Source organism: Anguilla rostrata, chromosome 2, assembly GCF_018555375.3.
Source record: "Anguilla rostrata isolate EN2019 chromosome 2, ASM1855537v3, whole genome shotgun sequence".
NCBI classification, from domain to species: domain Eukaryota; kingdom Metazoa; phylum Chordata; class Actinopteri; order Anguilliformes; family Anguillidae; genus Anguilla; species Anguilla rostrata.
In genome coordinates this window covers 28,848,845-28,876,740 of record NC_057934.1, presented here as the reverse complement: position 1 = coordinate 28,876,740, position 27,896 = coordinate 28,848,845, and the positions used below count along the sequence as shown (strand labels likewise).

The 27,896-nt window shown below is 39.7% G+C and overlaps 1 protein-coding gene across 1 annotated transcript; it reads left to right on the top strand.

Moving 5' to 3' along the window:
* Window positions 1–257: 257 nt before the first annotated feature.
* cfap119 (cilia and flagella associated protein 119) lies at window positions 258–27,896 on the top strand. The gene is made up of 8 exons (XM_064321457.1): window positions 258–806; window positions 951–985; window positions 1,070–1,135; window positions 1,302–1,465; window positions 12,665–12,735; window positions 14,387–14,503; window positions 23,789–23,852; window positions 26,799–27,896. The coding sequence occupies exons 1-8, from the start codon at window positions 804–806 to the stop codon at window positions 26,807–26,809; spliced, it is 531 nt and encodes a 176-aa protein (XP_064177527.1). The 5' UTR covers window positions 258–803; the 3' UTR covers window positions 26,810–27,896.

Genomic DNA, 27,896 nt, shown 5'->3' with positions numbered 1-27,896 from the left:
AAGAGCCACGATGTTTTCCCATAAAACATCTAGGTTAAATAAATAACCTATAGTAATTGCATTGGCTACACATGCTGCCCACTAGCCCCAGTTTGTGCTTCTAATCATCGTTTTTAAGCAATATCATAGAAAGAGTGCACTTTTTATACAGGAATGAATGTGCATGTAACCCAGAACAGTTATGGATTATGTAAGGAATGTATGATGCTCAGCAAGGTGCAATACTGTGAACAGTTATGTGTCACTTGACTTTCTGGTAATGTAACATTATCGCATTTCAGTTTGGCCAAGTAACGGTTCTTTTCTTCGACTGGTAACCCCAAATAATACGGGCTAGACATAGTTTTAACTAGCTAGCTAACGTAATTTACTTGTTATTTACTTTGCTTGTTATCAGAAATAGTCTAGAGGGACTCTGTTGTTATTGATTGTTTGCGGAAGTCTGCCGGAAGTCAAGTTAGGGCCAGAACAACGCACATGCGCAGTAACGTTTGTTTATGTTGTTACCGTTGAAACCGTCTATACATGCATTCGGTCGTCTTTGGGAGCATTACTGTTGCTAGGGATACAAAGCTAGCAACGTAAACCATTAGCTGCTTTCGTCGACGCAATCATATGTGAACTGTCCTAAAGTGCTTCACTAATTCTGGTTGCCCACGACTTCAATATTTTAAAAATCCGTGCGAATAGCCTACAACGTTCTTTTGCGCCAGCTATAGTTTTTCGGTATACTGATTTAGGCTGCAAGCAATTTCTGATGCTAAAGCCAAACAATTCTGAGAAATAGCCTACGTTCGGAAATAATGGTAAGATGAGTTCACGTTAATAGCTGATATTCAGTTGTAGCCTATTGTCTGAATAAAAGCATTACATCGTTCAGATAAGAGTATGTTACTAAATTGATCTGTAATTGCAACACGTTGATCTGCTATTTTCCTATAATTACTTAGATACCTCATCATCCGAAGCCCACGGTGTTATTGTGGTAGGTGGTTTAAAAATATAAATGCGCACCTTACTTTGCCTTACAAATGCATATGGTACAGGAGCTGTGTATATCTGTCTGCAGGGCTGATGTCAGTTACACTGATATGGAAGAAATTGACAATACGAAGTCTACACCAGAGCTGAAAAGGTTTCTGTTTTTTTCTGTTTTGGTAACCCTTATATAACCTAGTTACTGGGATGCCTGATATACAATAGACTTGAATTAACATTAAGCATAAAGTGCATAATATATGTAAGGATTATATCAAATACGTACAACATTGCAACTTCATACCTTTACTATCTCTACGCAGGGTTCTATGCAAGCTGCTTGGCATTCAGATGAACCAATCAATGACGAGAGTGCTGAGCAACATGTATCTCCATGCACTACTATTCTGCAGGCGAACAGGCTTAAACAGGGAGCAGACATCTGTGCTACTGTCCATCATCAAGGCAATTCATGCTGCCAATGTGGGTGAGGACGCTTAAATGGTTTAATGCACCATGAAAACTATATACAATATATAGTGTATGCTTTCGGCTTTACTTGCGTACACAAAGCGTACGCTCTCTATTAACGATGGTACCGAATACAAAAACCATATTCGGCAACACTCGGATAATGTGTTCTCCCCGAATGTTTTCTCCTCCTGAATTTTCCTATCTCTTTGACACAATTCGCGCAGAAGTCAGTACCAAGTTTCTCAGTTAAACACACTTAAACTAACTGCGTTTTTAAAATGAGAAAAAATCGAAATCAGTCAAGAAATACAGGCAATTCCAGCCACTTTCTTCACAACAGGTTTTGCAACTCAGATTCACTGAGTTGTGTCCTTTATTTCAAGAAAATAGTTTTGCAATGTATGATTTTATAATTAGACCATTACTGGTGCATAAATGGATACTGTAATACTGGATATGTCTAAAGCCGGGCACCCACCGCACGCGTATCGGCCGCGAGCGCACTACGCGCGTATTACGCGCGTAACTGAAGCGTAGTTGAAGTACTGTTATTACAACGGCAGCGGGCGACGTCGTCTCCACCAGATGCGAACGCGTCGCGTACCGGCTGCGAAGCTCGCGCGACACAAGCGAACTGAAGCGTAGTTTTTCGCTTCAGTTCTATTTTTTCGGCTTGTCGCGCGTCACGATGGCCTGTTTATACACAGAAATATGCTCTAAAATGCTAGGTATACATGCTCTGATTTATATTTCATCCTTATATTACTGGGGGTGTGTCCCTAGTTACCTCCCAGATATTTTATAAGCACCAAAAAAAAAAAAATACAAGCCTTTTCGTTTTGTAAAAATAAATAAATAAATAACTGGAACCTGGGGAAAAGGCAAACTTAGTTTCGCTGTCTTATTTTGCGGAGGGGGTGGGGTAAATTTGAAAATACACCACAGAAAGACGTAGCCTATCGCACTTGTACTTCAAAGCTTCCGGTGTTCATGGCGTTGTGGTGTTCATATCTCTTCAAGATTAAACTGTTACTGTCTTTTTCATGATTAGCTGATTTTACTAAATATGATCCTATAAATGTTTTGACGTGAATGACAAGACAACACGGGAATTCCCAATGGTTGATTACGGATTATTTATTATTATTATGATCATTACATATTCTTCATGAAATTGGCACGCTTGTTAACCAAGCAAATAAATTAATACAGTTTGAGATTGATTGTTATGCAGGCTACGTTGCGATTTAAGTTTATGGTAATTCTTGAAAGCGTTTACTTTCTCACGTATTTACGAGTTAACGAAATATTACCAAATTAACAAACTGAAAAAGGTCTCTCACCAAAGTATTCACTTAACCCATAATCAACAGTCCTGAACAAACATGAAATACACGATGTAATCCCACTGCAGACTGCGAGAGCTACTGGGAATATATAGCTTTTACGCAAGCCTTTGCGCGACACAAACGGAACCAGTGGAGACACCCTACGCGTCGCGTCGTGCTGCTTCGCCCTGCTGTTTACGCGACGCTTACGCGACGCGTGCGGTGGGTGCCCGGCGTAATGCTGCTACCAGCTCACGTGCCGGAGCTTGTCTTCACAAAACTAGGGGAAATTGGAGTAAGAGCAAATAGCTGAACATTTATTCCACCCAGGGACGCTTTTTGATGTTTTCTTTAATTTATCCGAGCTCATGAAAGTCAAACATAAAGGTAAAGTGGGGCTACAACAATAAGGGGACAAAAACAACAAAACATGTTAGCCTTACATTATGTCGTTTTCATTTCATTAGCAGTTCATGGCATACAGTAGTTTGTAATGAGGATGATGAACTATTTCTTAAATTATAAAATATTTTTTTCAGTTTATCATTTTCTTCAGTGTCCCTCAGGTAGGGGTGGTGGTGGAGTTCATGCAGTTTGTGCTCCGCTGTTCAGAATAAGGATGAGTTACTATGTTTTGATTTCTAAAAACATTTGCCTGTGTTTGAACCTTGATTTGACTGTTTGTTTACCTATGTGTTATAAAAGCCTGTTTTGGCTATATAACATATAGTTATATAGCCAATATAACATTGAAGACACTGAGGACGGCTTAGGGCGAAACATGTCTGTCTCTTTGTCCAAATAGGAATAAAAATGAAAATGATTTTGTTGCGTAGACATTCATAATCTATATCTATTCATTAAGAGTGCAGGCTCCCATCTTTCCTTTCTATGATTATCTATGAGAAGCCAATGCACCATTCATTTGTTATATAGCCTAGTTTGTTAAAAACTTCTTTGAGCGCATGGGTGGGTAATTCTTTTTTTAATATAACATATAGTTCCATTGTTTGTTAAACACAGCTTTAAAAAGCAAATGATCTGTTGTTAAACCGCATTATTACTGATGTCATTGTAAAATCATGACTTTAATGTTTTACTACCTCAGCAATAGCAGTGTCAGTGATTATAATGGAAAAAATCTGGGATTTTTGGCATTTTGTACAGCTTTGGGTTAAACTCCACACACTTCTGGTTTTAGCCACGCCCACTCTCGTTTTTTAACAGAATACAAATACAAATTATTTTTTGGTTGAATATTGTGGTGGAAATTCTCTAAATCTCCAAGTTCGGTGAGGAGAGTCAAATAGACTTTCACACAATATTCAGTTCAAACATTTATTTGGCCAAATAGGAGAGTTCACACAGAGAAAAAAAACAGTTTCTGCATGAAGGCTCTCCGAACACTTGAGAGCCTTCTCTTTTATAACATTACACTTCATAGGCGTGTCTCGCATAAAGTATAATCTTCTCCCCCTCCCGTACATCCTTTAGTTCAGCACAACACATCTTTTAAGGGAGGGGTGAGGGGTACATTTGTAATTTTCCGTTTACTGTTTCTTATTGCTGTGGCTAAGCATAATTTTTCTATCACATATGCCATCCTGCCAAGTTACAGCGTGATGGGGCGGCATGCCCCATACCTATACAGCACCAAGAGTTTGGCGTGTTTCAGGGTTTCTTACAGAAATAACCACAAGGACCACAGACTCTCAGCCCTTAAAAACATTAATGTCGGTACCTTCTGACATCATTTCAACAAAAAATATATTTTCATACACATTACAAATATTGATATTATGTGTAACTTCATAGATTTTTTTAAAATGTAGTATTAACATTTAGGCTACTTGAGAGAAAAATAAATGTCACTATTACATACAATCAAAAAAGATTTCTCAAATGTGAAGTGTCTTGTGATGTGTTTCTGCAGTGTATGCTATTATTTTGTTGAGACTGGATCAAACAGTATAAGCTAAATGGGGGCGACATAGCTCAGGAGGTAAGACCGATTGTCTGGCAGTCGGAGGGTTGCCGGTTCAAACCCCGCCCTGGGCGTGTCGAAGTGTCCTTGAGCAAGACACCTAACCCCTAACCCCTAACTGCTCTGGCGAATGAGAGGCATCAATTGTAAAGCGCTTTGGATACAAGCACTATATAAATGCAGTCCATTTACCATTTAAATGGAAAAAAACAAAAAAAAAAATAAGCGAGAGAGAGAGATTGCTGTGTAACAAAAAGTAACACAAGTTATACTTTGTAGCGTAATGAATTACGGCTAAGTAAAGTACTTTTTTTACTTTTGAAATGAGTAACAAGTAATATCATACTTTATAGTTAATAATAATATTTTTAACAATAATAATAATATGATGTGCCAGGCTAATAGAACATTTTATCTCTCCGTGGAGAGATATCAGCTTTAGTGAAACTATCAACCATTCACACGCTGTGGCATAAGTGCACCATTCTCCAGTGGTACATTCACATGTCAATCTAAGGGTAAGTGTAAGACCACTGAACCGTATGGGTAAGACATTCAACGCTCACCCCTCCCCCACCCGGAAAACCGAAAACTTCAGGTTCTTTAGTGAAGCATGGCACGTCTGAATGTTCCATGAGAGCATTCTTCACTTATGCTGAGCGTAATTGCTCATTTATTTAGAAACAAAAGTTCACACTCATTTGCACGTAGCGCATATTCATTCATGCATGCACGTATAAAGATGAGACACTTTTTGGGGTGGGGGGGGAGGAAGCTGTTCCGGCGTCTTGGGCAATATGCTATCGACCAAGCTGGCAATGGAGTTGCGTACAAGTCACATGATGGCAAAGGCAGCTCTAAGCTTTCAAACTCCGCGGCATAGTGGCGACCAGCAGCTCTTTAGGCTAGCTCTGTCTGTCAGTTGGTCGGTCGGTCCAGAAAAGTGTGGGCCTGTGGATGCATGCGTGGTTGCAGCTATTGTGGATTTGTGCTTGTTTTAGTAATGCTTTATATTTACTATTAACATTTACTAATGTTTACTAATATTAATATTTACTAAAGTTTTATATTGATTTTCTTATTTATTGATTTGATATCAATAAATAAATTTGCTTACCCATAGATTGAATGGAAATTTCTAAATATTGTTTTCACAGTTGAAAATGTAGGTTTAGAAAATGTCAGTTAGGCCTATTGAGGTGAAGTCTCCAATCGCCTTCACTGGTGTTGTGGAGAGGAACAAAGTCACGTCCCTCTGCAAAGTGGAACGTTCACACCTGCTGATAGGAGGGGTGAGTGGCAATTCAATGGATGAGCATGTATGATAATGCGTGAATAGCTGGTAGTTTTTCTGAAGCTATTATCATAAGTAGGCCTTTTACTAAGCAGTAAAGAATAAATGTCCAAAACAAAGAGACAAAAGTCACAATTTTACTTGTTTTATTTCTAGTCATAATAGGTCCGGACCTTGTTTCATATTCAAAAATAAGAGCATTGCACGTTAGGAACTGTGGTAGAAGACTGTTCACGCTGTCTCTGTAGATGCAAGAGCACATACATAAACCATCGGGATGCCTTTCGTGGGAATATAGGCGCCTGTGCTTTACCATGCATGCGCAACCATTGATAGAGTTAATGGAGTTTATGAAACTAATTGTGCACATAATTACTATTCCAATTTCAGCATTACTTTTAAAGTTACCATAAAGTTACCAGAGAAACAGGCCGTTACCACGTTACTAATGTTCGGCACATCACCATTGTGATGAACAGTTTTCTTACACTATCATAAGATTGACAGCCCAAGCAAGAGCCACGTCAAAGGACCAGGAATAAATTCTTTATTTATATTCCTGAAATCATAGTCCTTCATAATTATTATGCAAGTAGAAAAATTTTATTAAGGGTTAAAATGAAATGCATCCATGTGGAAAAAATATCCTACACGTTGCAGATGTTGCTATTATGTGTAACTTGATTGATTAAAAAAAAAAAATTACGCAGAGTATTCACATTTAGGCTATTTGAGTCAATACAGGCTACATAATTATCAGTCGAAAAGATTATTAATATAACGTTATGGATGTTACACCCTATCAAGGAATTGGCTTTTCACACACCACACTATGCCCCTCACACCTGAAACTATAATGGCATGGGCGGGGCTGTTATAATAATTTCTATTCAAATTAATATTGGGCTACGAAAACTGAGCTATAAAGGAGAAGCATGATTATTTTGGCGACCAGTTAGGTTTGGTATCGGTTGCAAGATGTACAGATGACCAAGCAAGCTTTAGACCTGATTCAGAATGCAAATGAAATGCATTCGGGCGATGAGGAGATTGAGCTTGATATTGAATATGATTCAGGTTCTGATTCTGATTCTGAAGTTGAAACTGAGACTGAGCTTATCTCAGAGAGAGGAAAGAGCAAACGATGGAACAGTTTGGGTAGAACAGACTGCTGGTAATGCTCTGGGCAGAGCACCATCATGTCTGTCTTACAGGGAAAGGTTGAAAAGAACATTGGAAGTCCGCTGAGCTTTCTGCTATGTCTGACATTCAGATGTGGGAGCAGATATTCAAGTATACTGTGGCAGAGGCCCACAGAGATGGGGCAGAAAATTGGGACCTGTCAGTCGATGAGTTGAAAGCTTTCATGGGACTGCTGTATTTACGAGGCATCAGTGGCGGTAAAAGCATGGATTTAGAAGACTTTTGATCTTCAGACTTGGGAAATCTATTTGTCAATGAGACTATGTCGCAGCAAAGGTTTCGGGACATCATGAATCTGAGATTTGATGACAAGGACACAAGCACAACACATCTTGAGTAAGACAAATTTATCATGATTTCCGAAATCTGGAACAGATTTGTAAGTAACAGTACTGCATGTTACACACCGGTAGAAAACATAACTGTTGCTGAGAGGTTCTTCTCTACTAAAGTGCGGTGCCGCTTCACGCAGTACATAGCTACTAAACTAGACAAATTTGGAATAAAGTTCTGGATAGCAGCCGACGTCGAAACCAAATAAATGCTGAACGCTTTCCCATACCTTGGGAAGGATGAGACGAGGCCTGCCGGCGAACAATTAGCTGACAATGTGCCTTGTGGAACCCTTCATCGGAAAAGGAAGAAATAAAACCTCAGACAATTTCTTCACCTCGATAGCTCTGGCGAACAATCTATTTGCAAAAAAACAACATTGGTTGGTACCTTGAACAAAAAGAGGAGAGAAGTGCCCCCTTCTGCAAAGGCACAAAATAAAGAGAGATTTTCCACCACAATCTGAACTATCTACACTCATGGTTTATCAGTGCAAGGCCAAAAAAAATGTGTGCATCTTGAGCACTATGCACAAAACAGTATCAATCGACAGTGATCCAAAAAAACTGACAGAACCAATCGCCCATTATAACGCCACAGAAATGGGAGTGGATGCTCTGGATTAGATGGCACGGCTGTATTGGGTCAAGGGGGGCAGTTGTCGTTGGCCAGTTGCTGTTTTTTAGAACATCTTGGATCTGGCTGCTATCAATGCCCGTGTTTTGTACACACAGTGCATGGACAAAACAATTCGTCGAAGAAGATTTGTTCTTGAGTTGGCCAAGGATTGCATGCAAGTCACATGACGGCAAAGGCAGCTTTAGGCTTCCAAACTCCGCAGTGTACCGTCCTAACGCCACTGTGCAGTCCACAAGACCCCAACCCACCGCAGTGAGAGCAGTCACTAAAAAGAAAATGCTGCCAGGTATCCAAATGTGGAGGGAACAAAACTTATGACATCTGTGACAAGTATAAGTGACTTGTCTGTGGCAAATGTCCTGAAGTCCAACCCAAGCTCTGCCTTGAATGCTGACGGTGTTACCGCATTACCAGCAGCTCTATTGCTAATGTTTTATATAGATTTTTTATTTATTGATTTTATATAACAGCTTATTCATAGATTGAATGGAAATTTCTAAGTATTGTTTTCGCAGTTGAAAATTTCAGTAAGGCCTATTGCAGTGAAGTCTCCAATCACCTTCACTGGTGTTGTGGAGAGGAACAAAGACAATAATTCTGTATTCTGGGGCTGGGGGAGGGGTGAGGGTAGGGCTGGGCGATATGGCCTAAAAATAAAATCTCCGATTTTTTCACACCACACCCGATTTACGATTTTAATCGATTTTTTTCTTAAAAACAAATTACAAAAGAGAAAGGAATTATTCAAATAAGTTTTGTTTTTATTTTAACAATAAAAATGATTAACAAAAGCAAACAAACAAAGATGAATTTCCTTATTGGGATTAATAAAGTGCAAACCTAACTTTCAGCAAACCTCACTTTTTAAAAAAATAAATAAAAGGTGCCTTGAAAAAAATGTATTGTATCTGAAGAAAAAACACTTTTGTAAATAAAATTAAACGTTATTTGCATGCTAAATAACAAAATCATACATGAGGTCTTTGTAATGTCTTTCAAAGTATTTTTGCAAGTTTTGTGCAAGGAACACAAGCCTGTCTACTGCCTCTGGCTTGAGGCATGCCCTGTGGCATGTTACAATGCCCCCCCTCCCCAAAGACCCTCTCTGACGGGGCACTTGTAGCAGGGATAGAGAGGTATTTCGTGGCCAGATTACTGAGCCTTGGGAAGTCTGCTTCGTGGCACTTCCACCACTGAAGTGGATCAGTGTCTGGGTCTGTGTTGGGACAACAAGTAGGTTGCCAGCTCAGTTTCAATTTTGTCTGCCTCTGACTGGGGGGAAGATCGGCTCAGGCTTAGCTTTTTCTTGGTGCACCTGCACAGCTAGGCCAGGCTGTGGTGTGATTTTGTCAGCGGGCAGAGCCATCAGCTCTGTGACAGCTCTTTCCTCTTTTCCAATTTGTTCCACCTTGTCATGGTCAATATAAGTTGTCTGGAACCTGGGGTCCATCAGTGAGGCCATGTCCAAGAGTTCATCTGTGACTGGGTCTGGGTTTTTTTTTGTGAGCTCAGTGTCTTCCTCCTCTGGCTGTAGGAGACTGCTTCTGAACATATGGAGCACCGGTTTGATGTAGGAGACGCTGACATAAACCTCCCCAGACAGGGCGTCAGTGAAATCTTGGAGTGGTTTCATGGCTTTATTCACTGACTCTAATACATCAATGTCTTGCCATGTAGGCACAAGGTTCCTGCTTTTCGTCTGTGACCCCAGGACATGGGCTATGGCTTTCTCCTGTTCCAGGAATCGCTCTATCAATTTTTGCCTTGAACCCCATCTGGTTGGGGACTCTGTGATAAGCTGATGAGTGGGTAGACTGAGCTCAGCCTGCACTACAGCCACCTCTCTTCTTTTTTTCCAACTGAAGGAAAAAGCACTGACAACCTTTTACAAACCCCAATGGCACGTTCAACCAGTGGGTTGAGTCTTTTTTCTGTTTCACCTTTCAAAATTTTATTGATGCATACAGGACTCTGACACAAACACACAGACACATACACACGCGTGTGCACATACACAGTGTATGTGTGCTATATATGATGTATGCATGTGTGCATTTTGTGGAGATATGTATGCATTCGATTAAAATGAAATTAAATAAAAAATATTTAATAAAAGTCTTAAAATCACCTTTTATACTAGTAAATTATCTAAGTTTTAGTAATTAAGAATGTTGATTATGGCTTCATTAATCTATCAATCAATAAACTTTTTAAAAAAACTATTTTTAAAGCACTATTCAGACAAATAAAGGCAATTATGCATTGCCATTTAGACACTTACCGATGGCGTTGTGCACTTTGTGTCCAAAGTACTGGAGGTTGGTCCACTCATTCAGTCTCAGAGCTTTGATTATGCTACTGCCGCTGTCTGTAGTCATGCAGACGTGTCGGTCTTCCCCGAGGTTCCAGGAGCCCAATGCATCTTTCAGCCCCTGGGCGATTATTTAGCTGGTGTGGTCACTAGGGTAAGCTGTTTGGAGGCAGACACTTTGCAGAGTTCAATCGTCGGTAATAAAATGTGCCGTCAAACTCATGTAGGGCTGCATGGTTCGACTGGACCATAGGTTCCAGACGACTGAGGAGACAGTGCCTTTTTTGGGAATGAACTCCTCACTTTTATTAGCGCATGCTGCCATGTTGATATGTTACCTGTGTCTGAAGAGAGCTCTCGGGGGGAAGGGGGGGAGGGGCGTTACTCTGAACTATGGAAGCCCAGGGAAGCGGTGCCGGTTCCTTACCGTAATTACCCAAGTTAAAGTGAAAATCGATTTTCATTTTTAAACATCGTCCTAAACCATTCATTCAAATTAATTGATACAATGGATTTATTGCCCAGCTCTAGGTGAGGGGTGATTCTAAATAATTCAGCTTGCTAGCTATATATTTAGCTAACGTTATATTTTCAAAATCGTTTCAATTTCCCAACAATGTGCCGTATGCTAGTGGTTTTGATATAATAAAGCAAATTACTGAAGGCACGTGTCTCATCTTTTTACTTTGTTGCTATCTCAGTGTAATTTTCTGTGTGTGCTGAAACGGTACATTGTACTGTATTCAGTTTTGAAATCCCACTTTCTGCTGTGTTTCGTGGTTTCATAGGGAGCATGAAAGCATATTTTTCTGTCTTCATCTTTTAGTGCATGATTTTTATTATGAACTTCAGCCTGCAACTTAGGATGCAACCTGCTGTTATTATTGGCACTGCTGATTGGACTAGACACACCCATCGTCACGATATAATTTGCTTATTGCTCAGGATGCTGGGAGCATGGCCCCCTCCCCAAAAACACAGTCTCATCTTTGTACTTGCATGTACTGCGAAATGTGACAGAATGAATGTGTGCTATGTGTGAACTAATGTGAACTGAACATTGGTGAAAATTGATCCTTGTTAAAATACCTCCAATGTTGCAAGGTTTTGTTTTTTCATACATCCCATGCTTGTATCTATCCTTTTGTCATTTCTCTGCCTTGACAATCACTCCAACTTTATTTAGGCTATATAGCACTTTTCAGACAAGCACATTCTAAGTGCTTTATATAAATAGGATTAGTAAATAATATTATCCCTTTATTTAACCCGCAAGTCGCACTGAGATCAATATCTCTTTTACAATACATGACAAAAGAGTAACGTTGTGTGCATTTGATACATGCACCGGTCGCTCACATCCGGGACTTATTTTACATCGATTTGATACTGATAGCTAACTCCACCCAACCGGGTGCGGTTATATACTATAACGGTGTGCAACTGGCCATGCACTTCGCCCCCTCCCTCTCGCTTCTCCTCAGTGGGAGAAGGTGAACTCGGCTGTAATCAAACATCCAAACATGGCGCCATATACAAAATCGTTTATACCTTTTCTTGTTGCAGCTTTAAAGTGTTCATTTAGTGACACTCCACGATTGGGGAGAGCACAGATTCAGATTCTCCAGTTCCGATCGGAAAACACGGCAGTGACAACAATTGTACCAAGCACATGAAATCTATTTTTATTGGACATAGAAATTATGCATCTTTTCAAACAATTGGATTTATCACCTGTGTGTCCTGCACGTGACTACAAATAGATGTGGTTATTGAAGGTCAATGGGTACAGCTGTTTAAGGGTTCTTAGGACTGAGAGTCAGTGGTGACTATAGTTATAGTACGGTACTTCAGGGTTTTCCACAGTGCCGTATAACTATAGTCACCACTGACTGACTGTTACTTCAAGTACCAAACTCTGTACTGTATTGGTATGTGATATTCCTCACCAACTTATAACTATGGATGTCATAACTGCCATCTCAATGAATGTCAAGAGCAAAACTGACCATGAACATTGCTCAGTTTTGTAATATACCCCTCGAAAACAAGATGGAGCCTCTCAGTGGGGTTACAGTATGTCCTGTTAAATAAGCCTCCATGCTTTCTTCCCATTTCAGAGACTCTGCTCAACAACATGGATCAGTGCTTCACTTTCTGCAGTGAACTGTTGCTTTGTCACTCTTCCATGGTAGGTGTGACTTTTGTGACCTTGTGACACTGGTGCTGTTCCTCTTCATGTTGATCTCTGCATGTATCTTTCAGCTTGAAAGTATATGTTGAATCTCTCTATATTGTTTATATGGAGTTTGGCAGTCTTTTTGGTTTGTTACTAGCCTTGGTACTTACAAGCTAACTCCATTCTGATTGAAATTATTCTTATTAACACCGTAAGTGGTGTTTTTGCCAATGTTGTCAGTGATCGTTCCCCTATATACAGTTTGTGTAGAGATACAAAACTGCTTTGTTAAAAGGGAAATATTGAGGCCTATTGCAAGCACAATGAGAAAAGCACTAAAATGGACTAAACAAAACACAAAATGGAACGTGCAGAAATACAAAATGCAATACTTTTCTTTAAAAAAAGTAATTTATTCAGTCAGGGACTACACATAAATGGGTTATATGTCACCCTGTTGTCTATTTGGTTTATTTAGTCTCAATTTCAGTGAAAACCTGAAAATATGTACTCTCTGTGGAGTTCTAAAAATTCTATCATTGCTATTGCTACATTTACAAGTATTCATCGGCACCCTAAAGTCTTTATCAGCTTCATCACACGATTGGAATTAATTTTGTGTGATTATGTGTGCAAAATTATTCTCGATAGCGCTTGATCGAGAAATTTGTATCAAAGTGTTGGTCATTCAGTCGCTCAATAGCGTGATAGAGGAAAGGGCAATACATTTGCTGAACTAACCTGGACAATACTCACACAGGACAGAACAGTGAGGAAATTAACCACAAAAGAAAGTTGAACTCTGCCCCTGGCCAGTCAACCGTGACACAACCATATGATTTTTGCATGGACTAATTGCAGACGGGGAGTGGAGTGTATGTAAACTTTTGACCCACTAGAATTCTGATATAGTGAATTAAAGCTTAAATAAATTTGTCTCTAATCGATTGTTTTAAAATTACCTCTGATGTGAACAAAGTAGATGCCCTAATTGACTTGTCAAAAGAAATGTATGGTAACATGAAATGTGTGGAGTTGTGAAAAAATTGAGTTTAAATATCTCTAGCCCAGGTGTGTGCAAACGTTTGGCCTCAACTGTATCTGAAAATGCTAGTCCTGCTTATTTACTCTTTCAAGTGAATGCTTTGTTAATTTGTTCCAGTTTGCTGGAACAAATTAAGTCTGATTTTATCTATTAATGTATTTCTGCTCATTTATTTATTTATTTATTTATTTATTTCTGCTCATTTATTTATTTATTTATTTGTTTATTTATTTATTTATTTATTTATTTATTTATTTACTTACTTACTTCATTTATACATTTATGATGTGGGTTTTGAGTGTAATGAGCCATGGGAGATGGGAAGACGCCTTTTGTTTTACTGCCTTGAGCTAAAGGAAGGAGTGATAAGGGAAAAAATGGCCTGGGTAGCTTCATAAGAATCTCTGGATGACTCTGAATGTGATTCTTTGATTTGTTTGTCCAGTTTATTTTAATAAATTGTGGACATGAGTCAGAATTCTGTCCAAACAAACTACTAGGGGGGAGAAGAGAACAAGTCTTAAGAGAAGACAATTATAAAGCAGTTTTGAGGGTAGTTTATTGCTTGTTTGAAATTCCCTGTTACCCTGACCTGTGATTCCTTTCTGTCTTCCCCAGCGTCCTCCATTCAGCATTGACCTTTTCAACTCTGAGCAGATGACCCAGATCTTGCAGTACCTGGTCAACATCTACTTCAGACATTTTTCACTCTATAAATATATTTTCACTACCCAGGTGATTGTACAGTTATGTAAAAATGTATGATCTTCTTTTGAAGTATATCTCCTTGAGCATTTAACTCATTTATGTGTGATTTCTTTATGGTGCTTTACTGCATAGATGTATTTAATAATTTTCTGCTCATGCTGATCTGTCAGGTCATCTAGCACAAATTTCACATATCCTCAAGGTTCCTTGAGGATATGGTTAAATCAAAAGTAAAAGTTCTAGGGTTGTATTTTCCACAATTGGGGAGTTCTCCAGTGGGTCCTTTTCACACTTCTCAGGTTTTTTTTTGCCGGTGTAATGGGCCTCAAGTCATGTTGTCATTCCTTTTGATTTTGTTACCATTTTTGGGACTTCCAGATCAAAACAAGCACAAAACCGTTCAGACCCACGGCGCACCTGTACAAAGTGTCATGAGTAAAACTTGGCTAACTATATAGCTAGCTAGCTATGGCATGTCCTCACCTCTGTAACGTGATTTGATTTCCCCCGTATGTCTATATATCTGTATCGGTGGTACGCGCTAACTAGGTTAACTAAAGTAGGCGAAAAGCTAACCTGTTAGGGTTAGCTAAAATAACGTTAGGCGATAAAGCTGTGCTTAAAAATCTTGTGCCGTTGGAAGTGGTGATTTTGGGAGATGCACCTTCGCATGCGTCCTACTAAACGAAGCACCACCTGCGCATGCATCCCACCAAACGATCCTCTCAGGTCGTCCGTGAATGAGTGAGTGACCACAATTTGCCATGCGTAGCCCACGGCAGCAGTTCCTGCGCGCCGTGGGAAAATTAGACAGCAAATTGGAGAAATGAATGCTGTTTTTCTAATTCCTTCAAAATAATTTATAGCATTTGGATGTTTGTTTGTATATGAAAAAAAAACACTTTTCACCCATTCGTTATAAGCCAAAAAAATTCTGTTTAACAAATTGCTAATGGATATGTGGTTAGCGACTCGTCACACACCTACAACATCACACACAGTTCTATATTTCCTGCTACTATTCACATGAGTAAGCAGTTTCCTGCTACCCTTTAGTGTAATAAATTATGTTTTTTTTTTTGTTTTTGTACAGTTGTATATATTGCTGTAAATATCTTTGTTACCGTTGTTGATGTTCTTGTTAGTAATTTTCGTGAGTTATTTGAGTACTTTCTTTAGATTTCTTTGCTGGCTAATGGTAGCTTTGACTAGTTTGAAAAGCCACCGGGCTAGCTGTGATGTAAATGACGTTCGCAGCAGTGTTAGCTTGCTATTAGAAAAATAATTATATCAGTTGGAAAGCGGCATTAGAATTCAGTGGATCCAGTGCTGTTTAAGAGATAAATGTATCCAGATGAAAATGTCCAAGTTTTAAATGGAAGTTTAAATCACAGTTTGTGACAGGGACGGTTACTCCCATTTATTTTCTATATCAAAATTGTGCTTTGATCTGGAAATCCATATATGGGTAAAGGCTTTGCTCTGTGTTACGTCAGACGTCTAAGGCCCATTACCAGTGACACTGGATAACTTGCTGCCCACTGCAATAACAGTTGCCTTCCTTTTCAGATCAGTTCTGGAACTGGTGTCATGTTATCATCAATCAATCAAATCAATCAAATTTTATTTGTATAGCGTATTTTACAGCAGTTGTCACAATACGCTTTACAGACAACCCTGGCCTAAACCCCCACAGGAGCAAGCCTAAGGCAACAGTGGCAAGGAAAAACTCCCTGTGGCAGATGGGAAGAAACCTTGGAAGGAACCAGGCTCAAGGGGGAAACCCATCCTCCTCTGGTCAGCTCAGGGTGCCGACTGGTGACCAGCATGTCAGTCAGTTATAGGATTTGTGATGTGGCTCAGATGATGGGTGGGGCCGGGTGGCGGTGATGGGGAACAGCAGGTGGCGACAGATGTGGGCAGGGTGGAGGCAATGACGAAAGAGGGGCTGGACCGTAGAGATGGGGGAGACCAGACGACTCTCAAAGCACTCTCGAGGGTTGGGGCAAGAGCCCCGCCGGCAGTGTGGGGAAGAGGGTAGAAATGGCAATTAGGAATTTGCAATATAGCAGACAGTGGGTAGTGGCAGTAGTATGTATTGGGGGGACCCCGCCAGGAGTAGTATATGGCTGCATATCTACTAGGACAGGGATGGAGAGCCCATGCAGTCATGAGGGGTAGACAACCATACCCGCCTATCAAGAGCCAGCCCATGTAAAGTCGGGTCATAGCTGATTGACAAGTGACAGTAAGGAAAGGATTGCCACCTACAAAGCTCTATGACTACAGGCTTCTCGCACCCTGTCTCCAGACTACAACTGATTGTAAGCCTGAGCATAGAGGTGCGTTTTTAATCTAGATTTAAATATTGAGACTGTGTCTGACTCCTTTATAAATTTTGGAAGCTGGTTCCACAGTAGTGGGGCCCTGTAGGAGAAAGCCCTACCACCTTTTAGGTTTTTGGAAATTCTTGGGACAACCAAGTAGCCTGCGTCTTGGGATCGGAGTGACCTTGTGGGCTTATAAGGTAGGAGCAGGTTAGATATGTACACAGGTGCACGTCCATGCAGAGCTTTAAAAGTCAGGAGCAAAACCTTGAAATCTATCCTATGCGTAATGGGTAGCCAGTGAAGCGACGCTAGTACTGGTGTAATGTGCTCATACTTCTTAGTTGTGGTCAAGATACGAGCAGCTGCATTCTGCACAAGCTGGAGACTCTTTAACGAGTTATTAGGGCAGCCAGAAAGCAGGGCGTTACAGTAATCTAACCTAGACGTAACAAACACATGGATAAATTTTTCAGCATCCCCAACTGACATGAAATGTCTAATTTTAGCTATGTTGCGCAGCTGAAAGAAGGCAATTCTGGATATGTTTTTTATATGGGTGTCAAAAGATAGATCAGGATCAATGGTGACACCAAGGTCTTTAACAACCATATTAGGTTCAGCCAAACAACCATCACAGTTTAAGGTGAGAGTAGACAATTTCTCCCTTAATAAAACCAACATTTCAGTCTTATCTGAATTTAGGAGCAGAAAATTTGAAAGCATCCAAACCTTGATATCTACAATACAGGCCTCTAATTGTGAGAGCGGCAGTGCTTCGCCAGGTTTCATTGAAATATAAATCTGGGTTTTGTCCGCATAACAGTGGAACTCTACGCCATGTGCCCGGATAATATTGCCAAGTGGTAGCATATATAGCGAGAAGAGTACTGGTCCTAGTACTGATCCTTGTGGAATACTGTATTTCATTATTGAGGAGCTGGACTCTTCTTCTTTTAATTTGACAAACTGTTTCCTGTCACATAGGTATGATCCAAACCATGCGAGTGCCTGTCCATGAAGTCCAACACAGGCCTGGAGTCTGTCCAGTAGAATTCCATGATCAATTGTGTCAAAAGCTGCACTCAGGTCGAGGAGCACAAGAACCGACACAGAGTTACGGTTGGCTGACAGTAGTAAATCATTTGTAACCTTGATAAGTGCGGTTTCTGTGCTGTGGTGGGGTCTAAACCCAGATTGGAATACTTCAAGGTTACCGTTAGAGCTAAGGTATGCACTTAGTTGCTTAGCAACGTTTTTCTCCAATAATTTTGATAGAAATGGAAGGTTTGAAATAGGTCTATAATTTTCCAATTTATCAGGTTCTAGGTTTGGTTTCTTCAATAATGGCTTAATAACTGCCACTTTTAGTGACTCAGGTACGTATCCTGTGACTAGGGATGTGTTAATGATTTTTAGTATATGCTGGCCTATTACTGGAAATAGTTCTTTAATCCAATTTGAAGGAATAGGATCGAGTAGACAGGTCGTCGGTTTTGAAGACTAATTTGGATAACTCGACCATGCTAATGGGCGTGAAACAGTTTAGTACCGCTGTCTGTAAATCTTCCTTTTTTAACCAGGTGCGGGGCTGTTTATTAACATGAACAGAAATAGTGCATGATGGAGACAGTTTGGAAATCTGGTCTCTAATAGCCTCAATTTTCTGATCGAAAAAGTTCATGAAGTCAATGCTGCTAAGATTGGAGGGATAAGTTGAAAACTCTGATGATTGTTTTTTAGTTAATTTATCCACAGTACTAAATAGAAATTTTGGGTTATGTCTGTTTTGTTCAATTAGTTTTGAGAAAAAGGCAGATCTAGCAGAAGCAAGAGCTTGCTTATACTGAAGAAAGCTGTTTTTCCATGCAAGATGAAATACTTCCAGCTTTGTTGACCGCCATTTTCGCTCTACTTTTCTAGTAGACTGCTTCAGGGCCCGGGTGGTATCGTTGTACCATGGAGTGTGCTTTTTCCGACTAGGGTTTCTTCTTTTAAGGGGGGCAACAACATCAAGAGTGTTCCCGAGGGTAAGGGTTAGCTGGTTAGTCAATTGGTCCAGTGCAGCTTCATCAGCATTTTCATCAGCTTTTTCTTCTGTGGAGAGGAATGACTCCGGAAGCATATTTAAAAACCTCGGGGTTTACTGATCAGCTGTAGTAATGTCTAGGCTCTGATACAGGAGGATTTGATGCCTTAATATTAAACGTAATGAGGAAATGATCTGATAGTATAGGGATATGAGGTGCGATGGTAAGATTTACCACACTAATACCATGGGACAGAACTAAGTCTAACTAAGAACTAAGGTATGGCCACGGTAGTGAATAGGCTCACAAACATTCTGTACAAAACCAATGGAATCAATAATAGAGGCAAAAGCTGTTCCTAGGGGGTCACCATTTTTATCCACATGTATGTTGAAATCACCAACAATTATGACCTTATCCGCTGAAATTGCAAGGTGTGATAAAAACTCAGCAAATTCCCTTAAGAAATCAGAATAAGGTCCAGGTGGCCTGTAAACAGACACAAGAAAAAAGGACTGCCCGCTAGCACTTTTATTAGCTAGATCGGGCTGTACACAGTTCAAACTTAATCGAACTTCAAAAGAGGAGAACATATATCCATGCTTAGGCGCTAGACTCAAAAAGGACTGATAAATAGCTGCAACTCCTCCCCCTCTGCCTGATGGACGTGACACCTGAGTACCTATGAAACCCACAGGAGACGCTTCATTAATCGCAACATATTCATCAGGTCTTAGCCAAGTTTCAGTCAGACATAATATATTGAGATTATGGTCTATTATCAATTTGTTGACAAGATCTGCTTTTGGAGTGAGTGATCTAACATTTAGTAGTCCAATTTTTAAGGATGGTTCACTATGATTAGTAGCAACGTGTCGTGTTTTTATGACAATTATGTTATCCACATCAATTCCACGGTTAGCTTTACGTTTGGCATAGATGCGTGGAACAGACACAGTCTCAATATAACAGATATTAGATTCTAGTTTAAAAGTATTAGTTAAAAGGGCTTTTGAAATACTATTTCTGTTAGCTAGCTCTGAAACGCACCTTGCAGACGGAGGCGTAGGGCCATATGTCTGGGACACAAGTATAAAGAAACGAGCAGGCAAACACGTAAGGTTAGAAGCCTGTTATCATCTTTTTGGAAACAATGCTAAATCAACTACAGTGCCTTTGGAAAGTATTCAGGCCCCTTCTCTTTTTATATATTTTGTTACGTTACAGCCTTATTATAAAATTGATTAAATTCATTTTTATTCTCATCAATCTACACACAATACCCCATAATGATAAAGCGAAAACTGGTTTTTAGAAATTTTTGAAAATTTAGTATGAATGAAAAACTTAAATATCATATTTACATAAGTATTCAGACCCCTTTGCTATGACATTAAAAATTGAGATCATGGGCATCCCGTTTCCATTGATCATACTTCAGATGTTTCTACAACATGATTGGAGTCCACCTGTGGTAAATTCAATTGATTGGACATGATTTGGAAAGGCACACACCTGTCTATATAAGGTCCCACAGTTGACAGTGCATGTCAGAGCGAAAACCAAACAATATGTGGAAAAAGTGAATGGGTCTGAATACTTTCCGAAGGCACTGTATGTGATTATTCTCGTAGGATCTGGTTTCGGGCACCCAGGTGGCCACATCCTCTCAGAAAAAGGAGTTAGTGATAGTGGGGGATTCAGTTATTAGGGGGGTAAACAGCATAGTCTGTTCGCATGAAAAGGAGTCTCGTACGCTATTTTGCCTGCTTGGTGCCCAGGTTGGAGATCTCCTGGAGCATGCAGACAAGCTCCTGGCCATAGCGGGGAGGGATCAATGGTCATGTTTCACGTAGGAACCAATGACATAGGTAAAGGTAGGTTTGAGGTTCTGCAGGGCAAATTTGTGGAGTTCGCAGAAAAGATTAGGAGCAGAACCACCACGGTAGTTTTTCTGGAATACTACCGGTACCACGTGCAAGTAGAGGAAAGCAACATTTTATCTGAAGGTTTAACACGTGGCTACAAACCTGGTGTAGGAAAGAGAGGTACAGGTTTATGGGGCACTGGGACACTCTTTTGGGACCGGGGTGACCTGTACAAGCACGACGGGCTGCACCTGAACCAGAGGGGTACTGGTGCACTGGGCCAGCGTATGCTTAAGATAGCACAGGATTGTTTAAACTAGGGACTTGGGGGGCAGGGAGGTCAGAAAGTGAAAAGGGTAGGGAAGTGCATACTGCCAGGATGAAAGCTGTCAGGGCTTCCTATAATAGTCTGAACACTAATGAAGTCTTAAAAAAGCTAAGTTGTAGTAAGGGTGGCTTGGGATGACAGGGGGTTATGGAACAGGAGAGGATGTGTATAAGTAATAATCTGAAATGTCTTTGCTTAAATGCTAGATGTATAAAAAATACATTTTTGGAACTTGAGGCTGCTGTAAATGGGGGGTGTATGTCATAGTTGGGATTACAGAGGCTTGGAGATGAGGATGGGTATGAATATAATATAGGGTCCAAACTCATTAGGAAAGATAAATATTTACAGGGCGCCAGCTTCAGACAGTAGTGTGAACTCAACACTCTTTGGAAAGATAAAACAAGCTTGTCAGGATTGTGAGACTATTATTATGGAGAATTTTTATATGTTATGAATGACCTTTTTTGGCACAGTATGTCAATCAGCCCACAAGAGGGAAATCAGTTCTGGATCTGGTGCTATGTAATGATCTGGACAGAATTTGTAGCATAGAGGTAATTGAGCCACTTGGGACTAGTGATCATTCTGCAGTTAGATTTAATGTATTATGGCAAATTAACAAGGACTCCTCTTTGGCCAGAATTTTTTATTTTAGACGAGTCAATTTCAACAAGATGCGAGAAAATTTAAGTAATATTGACTGGGTGAAACTTCTTAACTGCAAGACTGTGAATGAAAAGTGGGGTAGTCTTATCAGATATTGAAGTAGAGGATAAATAAATACTGCATGAATTACTTAAACAAAGACAAACAAGGCAGCAGGTCCTGGTGGCATATACCCAAGAGTACTCAAAGAGTTAGTTGGTTTTAAACCACTGGCAGGTATGTTTAGACTGTCCTTAGAAACTGGAGAAATAGCTGAGGACTGGAAGCATGGTAATATAATACCAATATATAAGAAAGGGGACTGTACTGATCCAAGAAACTACTGGCCTGTAAGTTTAACTTGTATCACATGTGAAATACTGGAATATCATTAGAGACAAGTTGGAATTATTTCTTTAAAATAGCAACATTCTGAGGGATAGCCAGCATGGTTTTTGTTAGGGAAGGTCATCCCTGACAAACCTTTTGGTATTCTTTGAAGAAGCTACCAAGGGTTTTGATTATAGTAAGGCGTATGATATTATCTACTTAGATTTTCAAAAGGCATTTGATAAGGTACCACATGAGAGACTTGTTAGTAAAATGAAGACAGTGGGAATTAGAGGATGTATTTCAGACTGGATTCGCAACTGGCTACAGGGTAAAACACAAAGAGTAGTAGGAGGGACATTATCTGAGCAGGGAGCTGTTAGAAGCGGAGTCCCACAAGGATCAGTGCTGGGATCACTGCTCTTCATCATTTATATCTATGACCTCGACAGGGACATAGATTACATTAGTCAAATTTGCTGATAATACAAAACTGGGAGATCCAGCTAATAGTTTGGAAGCAACTAAAGTAATCCAAGAAGATTTAAATAAAATCCAGAAGTGGGTGGAAACTTGGCAAATGAAATTGAATATAGCCAAATCTAAAGTTCTGCATGTGGGTATAGAGGAAAGATATAGAGGCTCTGGAAAAAGTTCAAAGAAGAGCAACAAAATTGATTCCTGATATCAAGGATAAAAGCTATGAGGATAGACTTAAGATGCTTAACCTCTTCAAGCTTAGTAAAAGGAGACTCTAGACTTTAAATTCATAAAGGGGATCAACAAATGTATAGAAATAAATGTGACACTGTGTCGTTGCTCTCCTGCGGCTATTGATGACGCGTTCAAACAGTGCCGGTGTTGTAGCGAATTCAGTATCCTCGAAGCAAACTGATTCCCGCGCTTCAACTTTCATTTTAAACAGCGCCTTTTTGTGTGCATTTAGAATGACTAATACTCGCAGAATGCAGCTAGTAGCCTATTTGTACAGTTATTAGGTGTTTTACATTTCCCTTGATTAGTCAACAATCGGCACTGACTTATCTTTTTAAATTATGTTCGGTAGAAATGAAATATATATTCCACCGTTAGGCTACAGGTGAACATTTGTGGTTGGAAATCATGTTGGTTGAATGATGTGTGTTTTCTCCGTTTATTTGTTTTTTTAGTTATTGTATTCTTGTATTGTACAAAGGAAAATGATAAATATCTTGAATTACCTCCCAAAAAGATTTTTACTGAATATTATTAGTGTACCAGCTTTCTGTGGAACACTCCCTGCCCTCTATGTTCATTACCCCAGTTATTGTGCTTTTGTAGTATAATGCCTTCTGGAAAGGACTGAATGTTCAATAGACTAATAAAAGTTTTTTCATCACCTTATCGTTTTGTAATTTAATTTTGTCATTGAAAAGCATAAATCAAAAGCAAAATTGATTTAATTTATGCAATGGTAGAAATGGGCAAATAAATGAAAAAATACCGGTACTCGGTATTCTGTATTTGGCCAAGTGTTTCCTTATTTTCGGTTTTGGTTTTGGCCAAGAATTTTCATTTCGGTGCATCCCTGTTTAATACACTTACATTTTATACAGGATTTGTATGATTCTGTTGTGTGAGGACATTAAAATTAAGTTTGTATGATGGAGCCAGTGCCAGGTGATCTCTGGGCATGGTTAACTTGATTAATTTCTTTGTTATTCTGCTTTGTGTATGAAAATGATTTGGTCTTAAAAAATAAAATCTGCATCACTCCACCTCCCTCCCCTTTCTTTTTGCAGGTGCAGTTAAACCTGTCGTTGTCCTACTCTGAAATTCCTGGTGCTATAGAATCAGGATCTTCAGGTAAGATTGGCATTATTAATCCCTCAAATTCTTACAGAGATTTTCAATAACACACTTGTCATAAACCATTTTCCACAGAGCTGTAATAAAAGAATGACAATTTACTTTACTGTAGTGGTTGTAGAGCAGTGGTAACCAATCCTGTGCCTTCCTGTAGGTTTCAACCATAATTTGGCATAGCTGACTAACTAGCAGCTCAATGCAAATCTTTAGCTGTTGAATGAGGGTTGGACTGAAAACCTACAGGATGTTAGATCTCCAGGAACAGGGTTGGTAACCACTGTTGTACAGTAAAGTAATTGGGCTGTGATTTTATAATATACAGTTACTGTATATTACTGTACATGTATTAATGCCTTCCACCAAGTTGCAAATCAGTGGGGTGTTTGCCATACCAATACAGCATTGAGCTGTGTTCTTTTCAGGGTTTCTCACAGATATAGCTAGGATCATTAAACCCTAACTCCCTACAAACATTAACTTCAGTACATTCTAATCTTATGTAAAAACACAGAAGTCAGATACAGGGTCACAAAGCCACACAATGAATCTCCAGTTTTTTTATTTCTCCAGTCTTGCAATTATTACTCCTCACCACTAGTCAATATCTGCTTTCAAAAGCATCTGTTTAGATTTACCTCATGACTGCAATTTCAGGATGCAGGCAATTTCAGTCTATTTCAGCCATAGAACATTGTCTTTGCTACCAGTTTTTCCCTTGCTTGTTTTGGTTTTTATTGTTTGGTTAGTAACTAAAATAAGCAAAATAAAAGTAATAAAAATTAAGAAAATATAATAAACAAAAAGTCATAATTGCAACAACAAAAATAGTAAAATTTCTAAAATGTTTTTCTCATCATTTAACATGTACATCCTGTGTAATATTGTTTCCTACCTCTGATAGTCAGTATAACTACAAGGTAGGCTATAAAACCATTTACTAAATTAGTATCCTTTTTTAAATGCTATTTTATTTTGCAAATTTGGAATGTTGAATCAGTGTGCTAGAGCTAGAGAATACTTGAGCCAACCCTGCAGGACTCCTGGCCACGGCCGGCACTGCCATGTTCTGGTCACAATACCAGACTGGGTGGAACATCCAGGCTCTGGAACAAAGTTTAAACAGGACTAGCCATCCAGCAGCCCTCTTGGTCCAACACTTGGTCGAAAAAGAAATTAGGATAACCAGCTGTAAAGTCACATCAGAACCTGCTAACTACATAGCTACAATACAAAGCATTTAATTAAAACAACCAGCTATATAGCTTGCTAGCTTCTGGTAGTAAGTTTATAATTAAACTACTGAAATGTACACTTCATAGCCAAAAGTATGTGGGTTTAGCTACTTCAGCCACACCCATTGCTGACAGGTGCATAAAATCAAGCATACAGCCATTCAATCTCCATAGACAAACACTGGTAGTAGAATGCGTTGTACTGAAGAGCTCAGTGACTTTCAACATGGCACTGTTGTAGGATGCCACCTTTTTAACAAGTCAGTTCATGACATTTCTGCCCTGCTAGAGCAGCCCTGGTCAACTGTAAGTGCTGTTATTGTGAAGTGGAAACATCTAGGAGCAACAACAGCTTAGCCGCCAAGACGTAGGCCACACAAGCTCACAGAACGGGACTGCCAAGTGCTGAAGCGCGTAAAAAACGTCTGTCCAACGTCAGCGTAAGAACTGTTTGTCGGGAGCTTCATGAAATGGGTTTCCATGGCCGAGCAGCCACACACAAGCCTAAGATCAGCATGTTTAGTGCTGTCAACTGGAGTGGTATAAAGTGCACCAACATTGGATTCTGCAGCAATCGAATACATTCTCTTGAGTGATGTATCACACTTCACTATCTGGCTTCACACTGTCTGGAGGACAAATCTGGGTTAGGTGAATGACAGGAGAACGCTACCTTCCCGAATGCACAGTGCCAACTGTAAGGTTTTGGTAGAGGACTAATAGTCCAAAGCTGTTTTTCATGGTTTAGGTTAGGCCCCCAGTGAAGGCAAATCTTAATGCCACAGCATGCAATAACATTCTAGGAAATTGTGCGCTTCCAACTTTGTGGCAACAGTTTGGGGAAGGGTCTGTCTTCTTTCAGCATGACAATGTCCCCATGCACAAAGCAAGGTCCATAAAGAAATGGTTTGCTGAGTTTTGTGTGGAAGAACCTGACTGGCCTGCACAGAGCCCTAATCTCAACCCCATCAAACTTTTGGGATGAATTAGAACGCCAACTGCAAGCCAGGCCTTATCACTCAGCATCAGTGCCCGGCCTCACTAATGCCCTTGTGCCTGAATGCAAATGAAACCCTGCAGCCATGTTCCAAAATCCAAAGTCTTCCCAGAAGAGTGGAGGCTGTTATAGCAGCAAACGGGGGACACACTCCATATTAATGCCCATGGTTTTGGAATTAGATGTTCAACAAGTACATATGACGTAATGTTCGGGTGTCTACATACTTTTGGCCATGTAGTGTAGCTTGCTATTTTATCACATATGCCATCATTCACTGGATGACTGGATAGCTGTTTAGTACTTAATTAGCTATGCTTTAGTTATTTCATTAACAGTAGCACATTAATTAGCTATCCAGTGAAAGAACAGCTCACTTCAAAATTGCATTTATTCAAATGTACGTTATTTAGCTGGCACTCTGTGAACTGCCTCTTCCTCCTGGTGATGTTCTATGATAGTAATGGACCTAGGAGTTAATAACTGATCAAGGTTCATTTTAACAGATCCATCACCTGAAAAATAAGAGTTCAGTATGATACCGTACAGACTACAATGGGACAATAACACCAGCTTGGTGGGCATACACTGTAAGAACATAACACGGTTTTAAAAATAGCATCATGACAACAGCAGATATTAAAACTATAACAATGTATGTGGTGGGTGAAGGTGTTACTGGTAATCACTCTTTATTTTTCTTGTGTCCTTAAGGTGCCACATAAAGAACATGAAATGGACGGATCTTTGCAGTATGACATCAAATTGCAGCAGGAATTCTGTTGATGGCTCTTGCTGTAGGGCCGGTGAAATAGAATGGAAAAAACCTGCAATACCAGGTGGACTCTGACCCTCAATTTGGGAAAGATGGGTCTTCATTCTGACAGATGTACTGGCTTCATTGCTGGTTTTTGGTTGTAGTGCCCCCTTTCCCTGGACAGAGACAACTGATGGTGTAGTACTGGAGCAAAGGCAGCTGCTCCTGAACTTGACTGCTACAAGACATTCCTGTCACATCTCAATTAGGAAGCCATTTGGACAGTTGCAGCATCATGTACATACATGCACGGCAAAGGCTATATTAATGATCACAGTCGCCACATGGCCCATCTTCTCACAACTTTCAAAACGACTACAAGCGAAAACTCCAAGCCTCCGCATTACAAAGCTGTTTGTTTTTGTCTTAAGTGTCACAGACTAGTGTTTTGCTTTGACTTGTGTAGTTTTGCTTTCTTTGGGTCCTATTAGGAATGCACAATGATCTCAGGGTTGTGTTGATATCAGCTGTTACTATGTTACAACAAATGTCAGAAGTCACACAATAAGATTATGGGAAATATAATGGGTCAATATGATGACATTATATATACACCAGGGAAGGGATGGACTTGATGCTCCAGTCGTGCTGTAAATTAAGTGAAAATGTAATCCTGAAAAAGTAGCCTTGTCGTAGTCATCTGAATCTCTATCTCTATCATTTTCTCGCTAAACTCACAAAGCTATATACTAAGTATCTCTCTGGACTCTCTGCTGAATAATGCAGTAAGCAAGTTGAAACATTTTGTTCTACAAATAAAAGATTTTCCTGGGCTGTCAAATATCAAGTATTGATGCATACCCCATACTTTCCATATCATGCATCCCAAGTCCTATTTTAGAAAAAAAAAGATTGTGGATATGATATTGACCCATTCACCAACCATTTTTGTTCCCACATCCATTAATGGATTACTTTCAGCTGATGATGACCGCTCTTACGCAAAAAATGGATAAATACTGCAACAAAAAATACAAATAAAAAATCGCTACTCA

Excerpts from the sequence above, each read along its gene's own strand:
- cfap119 (XM_064321457.1), top strand. Across the intron at positions 986-1,069 it reads AAGCCCACGGTGTTATTGTG|GGCTGATGTCAGTTACACTG; the intron begins GTAGGTGGTTTA and ends ATCTGTCTGCAG. Across the intron at positions 1,136-1,301 it reads TCTACACCAGAGCTGAAAAG|GGTTCTATGCAAGCTGCTTG; the intron begins GTTTCTGTTTTT and ends ATCTCTACGCAG.